Source organism: Cebus imitator, unplaced genomic scaffold (genome assembly GCF_001604975.1).
Source record: "Cebus imitator isolate Cc_AM_T3 unplaced genomic scaffold, Cebus_imitator-1.0 Scaffold54, whole genome shotgun sequence".
Lineage (NCBI taxonomy): Eukaryota > Metazoa > Chordata > Mammalia > Primates > Cebidae > Cebus > Cebus imitator.
The window spans coordinates 1,423,173-1,432,494 of record NW_016107369.1 but is presented as its reverse complement, the minus strand read 5'-3'; the positions used below and the strand labels follow the sequence as shown (position 1 = coordinate 1,432,494).

General features: G+C 41.7%; 1 protein-coding gene across 1 annotated transcript in view; it reads right to left on the bottom strand.

The window, feature by feature from the left end:
- The window catches only part of ALKBH1 (alkB homolog 1, histone H2A dioxygenase), a 33,686-nt gene that overhangs the window by 20,999 nt on the left and 3,365 nt on the right, over positions 1 to 9,322 (bottom strand). Inside the window, exons 2-3 of the mRNA XM_017528534.2 lie at positions 8,299 to 8,407; positions 543 to 705 (exon numbers count right to left, since the gene is read on the bottom strand). Coding sequence (XP_017384023.1) covers positions 543 to 705; positions 8,299 to 8,407 — 272 coding nt within the window. The remainder of the gene's footprint in view (positions 1 to 542; positions 706 to 8,298; positions 8,408 to 9,322) is intronic.

Below are 9,322 nucleotides of genomic sequence, written 5' to 3'. Positions count from 1 at the left end.
GAATTGCCTGAACCCGGGAGGCGGAGGTTGCGGTGAGCCGAGATCGTGCCATTGCACTCCAGCCTGGGTAACAAGAGCGAAACTCCGTCCCAAAACAAAACAAAAAACAAAAAACAAAACAAAACAAAAAACAAAAAAACAAACAGCTAGTACCATTAAATCCATCTAAGAGAGTAGAAGCAAAGAGCTTTCAATGCTACCTTTCCTAGGACACCACAAGCCTTCAAAGGAACCCACTTTGAGTAGAAAAAATGGCTTAAGCTGAATGGACACGGATCATGTGATGATTAATGAGGATGAGCTCAATATCTAAGCTATGATAAGCAAGTCTTTAAAATGGATCTCAATTTAATATAACTGTCAAAGCATCTGTCCAAATGTTCCTGGGGAAAGAATACAATTGTGCTGTTTTTGCTTAGAAACAATGAGGGGAAAAAAAACCTGGCCAGTCACTTAAACCGCATTGTTATAGAACAGTTCGTTTAAATACTGTGATGATCTGAGCTGAGTATTAACATTTTATTCTGATCGACAAGACTTACCTCAGGAACTCTTTGCTTTGTTCCCACAGATCTTGGGTCTCTTCTTTAGTCATGTGTTTGTCCAGGTTACATACATTAGGTTTCTGGGAATATAACTTAAGGCACTGTTTCACCCAGTGCCACTGGTAACCTGGGAGGAAGGGGTTTGGGATAAAAATAAACCCTATACAAAAGATGGGCGGGAAAAAAAGAAGAAGGGGAAATTATCCGTCAGTTATTCAAATAATTTTTGTTTGTTGACATCATTATACCCACTATTTTGTTATTTTTAAAATTTAGTTCCCATTTTTTTTTGGTCATGCTTCAAGTTAATGAACAGCTAGGTTTGGATGAACATTAGACATCTACCACTATACAAATGTGTCTGGCTTTCTTGGTATTCTCAAGAGAAACAAATATTCCACAAGGTTAACTGTGTTATTCCAAAGCAAACTTTAGAAATGGCAGTGCTAAAAGTACACCTCTAATTTTTATCAGGTCTTGCCATTTAGAGACATCCAAGACTTCTTTACTTCCCTATTTCACTTATTACAGGCATGATTATATGAAATCTTATAATAAATTTTAACTAAAACAGATTTGAAAGTCAACATCTAATGAATGGCGTGCTGATTATTGGTCTATTTTCTCTCAGTTTCAAATCTACTCTTCTATATTTAACTTCATAAATATGGGGCTGAGACCCTGCCAACTCCATTTCTTATTTGCCAGCTGGCTCTCTGCTAACCTGTACCTATAAGGGTCACTAATGGAAGGCTGGAGGGCAGAAGTTGGTTCTAATATAGTTTTTCCACATCACCAGAATTAGTCTCATTATGTCGTCTCCTCAGAAGTCTAAGCCCCAGTTCCATGTAGTCCCTCTTCCAAGCTTCTCTATATAGTAATCCCAAGCTCTTTTGTTGTTCCTCCCAGGTGTCGGGGTGATAGTTGCTTCCTGCAGTTACTGTATCTGTAATATCTCTGTGTTTGTAAACAACTATAGCTAACACACAACTATAAGTGTGTTAAAGATCTCTGTGACCTTGACAGCAACCTAACCTCATTTTCCTCCTCTGTAAAAGATTAATAATAGGCCAGGTACAGTGGTTCATGCCTGTAATCCCAGCACTTTGGGAGGCTGAGATGGGCAGATTACCTGAGGTCAGGTCAGGAGTTTGAGACCAGCCTGGCCGACATGGTAAAACCCTGTCTCTACTAAAATACAAAAACTAGCCAGGCATGGTGGCAGGGACCTGTAATCCCAGCTACCTGGGAAACTGAGGCAGGAGAATCACGTGAAGCCAGGAGGCAGAGGTTGCAGTAAGCTGAGACTGTACCACTGCACTCCAGCCTCGGTAACAAAAAAAGACAAAAAAAAAAAAAAAAAAAAAAAAAAAAAAAAAAAAAAGAAAAAAGAATTAGAGATTAACGGGATAAAAAAAACCTTGTCTAGAAAGAAGGGGCAATAAAGACAAGTTAAACTCCTTTTTGAAGACCAGCTATGAAAGAAAATAAAAGCTTAGGCATAGTCATAGAAAAAATAAAGAGTTAAGAGAGGAGTTTTTGGTTTTTAAGGGCTGGCAAGACCTAAGTAAGCTTACAGATTGTGAAGAAAGAGCCAAGAGAGAAGAGCCAGTTGGAATCAGAAGAAATAGAGCAAGGTCTTGAATGCTGGAAGAGGTAAAGAAGGTGAGCTCAAGAGGGTAGAGAGATGGGCTCTGAACTGAAGGAATTCCTCTTCCTCTATGACTAGATGGTGGAAATGAGAACATTTGTTTAAAAGTGTGGGGCCATTGGAAGCTGAAAGGGTTTGTGCCCAAAGGATTCAGTTTTCCCAGATAAACAGCAAGGTCCTCTCAGCAAGACTGAGCATGATTGGGGCAGGTCTTGAGTAACAGAAGGAATCCAAGCAATGATATAAAAGACACGCATCATATATTAGTGTAATGTTCCCCTTGCAAAGGGATTTTAAAAACAGATGAACAGACTAAAAGCTTAAAGATTTCCGAGTTCAATGCTGACAATAATTTGAAGGTTTTCAGTTCCTGGTTGAACTCCAGATCTAGTCTAGACCAGAGGTTAGCAAACATTTTCTGTCAAGGACTAGATAGTAAAGACTTTAGGCTTTGAGGGTTATTTGGTCTCTTTATTTATTTTTTTGGGACGAAGTCTCGCTTTGTTATCTAGGCGCAATTTCTGGTTCACTGCAACCTGCACCTCCTGGGTTCAAGTGATTCTCCTGCCTCAGCCTCCTGAGTAGCTAGCTGGGACTACATCGATTTTTTTTTTTTTTTAAAGTACAGTCAGGGTTTAGCCATGTTGGCCACACAGGTCTTGAACTCCTGGCCTCAAGTGATCCACCCATCTCAGCCTCCCAAAGTGCTGGGATTACAGGCGTGAGCCGCACCCAGCCTTATTTGGTCTTTTTAGCACTCAATTCTGTCACTGCAGCCAGAAAGTAGCCATACATAGTAAGTAAACAAAAAGGTATGGTTGTATTTCAATAAACTGTGTTTACAATAAAACTATAGTTTGCCAACTCTTGGTCTAGACTATTGGCGGTAACAATACATTTTATGGAAATATCCTTAGGGAGAATTACTACGGAAAGCAGACAGTAAAGACACTGGGCTGGGAGCCTCACACAGAAACAACTTTGTTATTACCTACTTTTCCTCTCTTCTCTTTGGCATATAATTTAGACACAGAATAATGATAAAGTTTAATAACAGCTATTAATAATACATACGTTTATTCCTAAGTTATTAATTACAGTAGATGCTAAAAATAACTAGATGCCTAGAAGGGTCAGCCACTGTGCTAGCAACCTTATGCTATCTCATTCATCTTCAGTAATTCCATGAGGAAGTTATTAATCCAGTTTTGCAGATAAGAGAACAGAAGCTCAGAGGGGTAATATGACTTCACTGATTCATCCCTCTCTCCTGGCCCATCACAAGGCTTGCACACATTTGGGATGAGACGAACAATCTGGGATATGACAGGCAAAGTTGGATTTGTGGCCAAGGAACATGCAAAACCAGTAAGCCCACACAGGCAACAAATCTATGCTCTTTGCGTTTAAATACTAGGCTCTAACCAAATGAATCTCTGAACATCATCAATGGTCCACTATCAGAAATTTCAAAGAGATTTAAAACCACACACGATTCAGCTGAAAGGAGGTTATGCTGATGTAGAAATACATAGAATATAACCTGAAGATTCCTCTATCTACTAAATCTTACTAAAAGCACTTAAAATTCTATGTCTAGATTCTTGCAGATATAGAAAAAAAATATATAGACAGCTTAGAGATATTCAATGTGGACAGGTTCCTCATTGCAGCTGATTAATCCTGTTCTACCACTTAGTATTGTCAATAGCATATACTCCAAACTAAACCTAATGACCAAAGTCATTGACCTTGTGGCATCCAGGAAACCTCATACAAAGATTTTTACCTTTAAGCACTAATCTGATTTTTCATATCTTTTTAAAAGTAGCTCCTAAATACATTTGGATTTTATGTTTCATTTATAAAATTCTCCAAATAATTTGGGAGAGTGACAGGATCATCAATATTCTGGAAAAAGATAGGAACCCCCCCCCACAACCTACCATCTGCTATCATCACAATTTCATGAAATAAATAATATTATAACACCCCAAACATATCAGACTAAAGGAATAATGCTTCTGGTTTAGTCCAAGCTTGAATGATGACAGGAAATTTAATCCCTCTTTAGGCAGTCCATTTCAGATAACTGTTGTCTTCTTATTATTGGGTTAAAATCTGCCTCCCAGCCAGGCACAGTGATTCAGGTCTGTAATCCAGCGCTTTGGAAGGCCGAGGTAGGAGGATCACTTGAGCCCAGGAGTTCCAGACTAGCCTGAGCAACATAGTGAGACCCTGCCTCTATGAAATATTGGAAAAAATAACTGGATGTGAGGACTGGGAGCAGTGGCTCACACCTGTAATCCCAGCACTTTGGGAGGCTGAGGCGGGTGGATCACCTGAGGTCAGGAGTTCGAGACCAGTCTGGCCAATATGGCGAAACTCCATCTCTACTAAAAATACAAAAAAAGCTAGGCGTGGTGGTGAAAGCCAATGGTCCGCTACTAGGGAGGCTGAGGTGGGAGGAACGTTTGAGCTTGGGAGGTCAAGGCTGCAGTGAATCATGATTGTGCTACTGCACCCCACTGGGTGACAGAATGAAACCCTGTCTCAAGAAAACAAACAAAAAAGCCCCCAAATCTGCCTACCTTGTACCTACACGTTTTCCAGGTTAAAAAAAAAAAATTGGCTGGGCATGGTGGCTCACGCCTGTAATCCAAGCACTTTGGAGGCCAAGGTGGGCGGATTACCTGAGGTCGGGAGTTCGAGACCAGCCTGACCAACATGGTGAAACCCCATCTCTACCAAAAATACAAAATTAGCCGGTTGTGGTGGCACATGCATGTAATCTCAGCTACTTGGGAGGCTGAGGCAGGAGAATCACTTGAACCCAGGAGGTGGAGGTTGCGACGAGCCGAGATCGAATCATTGCACTCCAGCCTAGGCAACAAGAGCGAAACTCTGTCCCCCCCCCCAAAAAAAAAAAAAAAAAAATCTGCTTCTCTATAATTTTCAGTCATTGATCTTAGATTCTGACACCTAGAGCAACCCCAAATCATTTTTATGTGCTTGATAAAAGCACTGACCTAAGCAGTTAACAAATACGTTAACATGTAATCCTCATAAGAACCTTGTGAAGTGGGGACTTTTTTTTTTTTTTTGAGATGGAGTTTCACTCTTTGTTGCCCAGGCTGGAGTGCAGTGGTGCAATCTTAGCTCACTACAACCTCCGCTTCCCAAGTTCAAGCAATTCTCCTGTCTCAGCCTCCCGAGTGGCTGGGATTAAAGATGCCCACCACCATGTCCGGCTAATTTTTGTATTTTTAGTAGGGATGGGGTTTCACCACAGTGGCCAGGTCTTGAACCCTTGACCTCAGGTGATCCACTGCCTCAGCGTCCCAAAGTGCTGGGATTACAGGCATGAGCCACCATGCCCAGCAAGTACCTTGTGAAGTGGGTACTATTCTTATATATATTTTACAGATGACAAAACTGAGGGCAAGATAATTAAGAAACTTGCCCAAAGTCTTGCAGTTAGTAGATGGCAGGGCCAGGATATAAACCCAGGTAGCCTGACACCAGAACCTATGCCTTAACCACTGGTCTGCTTCCCACCACTTCTCGTGCAAGACAATTTTTCCATGTTTAATGCTGTCATGTTTCCCCGTAAGTCTTTTCTTCCCTAGATTCTGTTTCTTTTTTCCAGACCTATTTTCCTCTTGTTCAAGAAGATATGTCCTCACATAAGAGTGTACAGACAGGATGTAGTATACTCAGCTTCTTCAGATTAAGTAAGATCCAGAAGTAAATCCACAATCCTTTTGATCAACTCACAGTAAGAAAAGACTGTTCTTTCCCATATTTTGGCCATTATATTTCTATTAAATATAGCTTATGGGGGAAAGTAAGTAAAAACTAAATAAACAAAATAAACACAGCTTACAGTGAGAGGAGAAACAGAATAAACTCTCCAAGGATATAGTGAGGCACCCACTCAAAAGATGTGTTTTAATTAAGCAGTAAATCCTAGAAAACCTCAGAAATCAAGTATAGCAGTTTTTGGACAATATGAAATCCAAGTGGGGTTAAGTTTGTGGCATGAACAATCTGTTAATGGGAGAGAGCCTAGAGCAACAGAGAATCATGGCCTTAAAAATAGGTGCTAGAGGCTGGGTGCAGTGGCCCATGCCGTAATCCTAGCACTCTGGGAGGCTGAAGTGGGTGGATCACCTGATGTCAGGAGTTCGAGATCAGCCTGACCAACATGGTGAAACCCCGTCTCTACTAAAAACACAAAAAAGTTCGCTGGGTGTGGTGGCAGGTGCCTGTAGTCCCAGCTACTTGGGAGGCTGAGACAGGAGAATGACCGGGAGGTGGAGGTTGCAGTGAGCCAAGATTGCACCACTGCACTCCAGCCTGGGTGACAGAACAAGACTTTGTCTAAAAACAAAACAAAACAAAAAAAATAGGTGCTAGAGCTGAAAGGTGAAGAACGGCCTCCAAGAACAAGGCTGTTGGTGATACATGCTCTATATTTACCCAAACTCAAGAGGAGTCATGCTGTTATATCTTCCCATGCTATTCACAAGTATTTCAGTGGTCATAATGTACTAAGAGCTGTACGAAAGACTCCTGGCCACTGGTACAATGAAAACATTTTAAAGATTTCCCTTACTTTTAACCCATATTTGATATCACAGGGCAATGTTAACTTTTACAATGGCCCCAGGAGCCTAAAAAAAAGGTTAATAACATTGACCATTCTTCATTATTTTCTTAATTTCTTTCTCTGTAAAATGAGCTACCCAATGTTACTAAATTAAAAGTTGCAGACGAGTCTATTAGAATTGTATGTTTGAGACATGGTCTCTGTCACCTGGGCTGGAGTGCAGTGGCATGATCTAGGCTCACCGTACCTCATGCAATCCTCCTACCTCGGTCTTCTGAGTAGCTGAGACTACAGATGCATGCCACAATACTTGGCTAATTAAAAACATTATTTTTTGGCCAGGCAAGGTAGCTCATGCCTGTAATATCAGCACTTTGGGAGGCCAAGGCGAGTGGATCACCCGAGGTCAGGAGTTCGAGACCAGCCTGGCCAACATGGTGAAACCCTTTCTCTACTAAAATACAAAAATTAGCTGGGTGTGGTGGCGTAAACCTGTAATCTCAGCTACGTGGGAGGCCAAGGCAGAAAAATCTCTGGAGCCTGAGAGGCGGAGGTTGTAGTGAGCTGAGATTGTGCCACTATATTCCAGTCTGGGTGACAGACTGAGGCTCTGTCTGGGAAAAAAAAAATTTTTTTTTTTTTTGTAGAGACAGGGTCTTACTATGCTGCCCAGGCTGCTCACAAATTCCTGGGCTCAAGTGATCCTCCCAACTTGGCCTTCTAAAGTGTTGGCAAGGTGGTGTGAGCGATGTTCAGCCTTGATAGCAACAAGTTTTCTTTTCTTTTTTTTTTTTTTGAGACAGAGTTTTGCTCTTGTCACCCAGGCTGGAGTGCAATGGTGCAATCTCAGCTCACCGCAACCTCTGCCTCCTGGGTTCAAGCAATTCTCCTGCCTCAGCCTCCCAAGTAGCTGGGACTACAGGCGTGCACCACCATGCCCAGCTAATTTTTTTGTATTTTCAGTAGAGATGGGGTTTCACCATGTAGACCAGGATGGTCTCGATCTCTTGACCTTGTGATCCACTCGCCTCGGCCTCCCAAAGTGCTGGGATTATAGGCATGAGCCACTGCGCCCAGCCAGCAACAAGTTTTAAGTTTTTATGCCATTTGAGAATGTGGCTACAGGGGCAATTATGAATTATTCATAACTATTATTTGACATTTATTACAATAATGATAAATTATTCTTCACAACACTTCCATCAAATCAGATGTTCAGAGTTGTGGCAGGGAGTCCAGAGTCAATGTTCTTATTTTTTTATTTTTCATGCCACTTTCAGCCACATTTGTAGGCACTGCTGACTCCTGTTCTATCCTTTCAAAATGGACATCTTAGACAACGTACAGTCTAGAATGAGTTTGGAAATGAAACATTTATCTTTTTATTATGTGTATCCTTTGTCTATTCACTTGCTCACAGTTCCTTCTTTGAAAACACAAAGACACAATGACTGAGTGATTTTGCCTTCTCTGAGATCAGTTACACTCACCAGGATAGCCTTTGAGTCCATAGGCTTGCCACTTGCTGATGGGCTGAAGACCTGCTCTACGTGCATCATGTTCACTGACAGAAGACACATTTAGCTGAGATGTGACCACCTGGCAGGAAAGAAACAGAACTTAAAGGGCTAAATCTATTTTGCAGGTCAACCCTGGGAACCTCAAAACTCCAAAGATATTTCTTGTATGAGGCAAAGCTAGGATTCTTGTTTTTTTAAGATACAGGACCTTGCTCTGTTGCCCAGGCTAGAGTGCACTGGTATTCATCATAGTTCACTGCAGCCTCAAACGCCTGGGCTCAAGTGATCCTCCTGTGTTAGCCTCCCAAAGCACTGGGATTAGAGGTATGAGCCACTGTGCCAGGCCAAAGCTAGGAGTAGTAAGTCTGGGGTTAATCTTAGTTCTACTGCTTACTTGATCTAGACATTTTACATGAGTCACTTAATGTCTTAGAATCGCAGTTTCTCATCTATATACTAACAGTAGAATCACCCAAAGTTAAGAAAATAAGAAAATTTAAGCAGGCTAATTTGGGCTTTCAAAACTACTTCTTCCTATGACATCATACCTTTGCAACTTCTTATGGAACTGAATCATGAAAGGTGTTTGGTGTACTGAAATATCCTGAGTCACAAAGCTATTTACTTCAGATAGGGGTAACAGTAATGCTTTTGAGACACTTGTGTAGAGTTGGTATTTAAACAGAGCTATAAGGAACACCAAGCTGAAGTCAGTGAGAGAATGAAAAGAGAAGGCTGGGGTCACAGTGGCTCACACCTGTAAACCCAGCAGTTTGGGAGGCCGAGGGGGGCAGATCATGAGGTCAGGAGTTTGAGACCAGACTGGCCAGCATGGTGAAACCGTGTCTCTACTAAAAATACACAAATTAGCTGGGAAATCCCAGCTACTCGGGAGGCTGAGGTACCAGAATTGCTTGAACCCAGGAGGTGGAGGCTGCAGTGAGCCAAGATAGCACCACTGTACTCCAGCTTGGGGATAGAGCAAGATTCCATC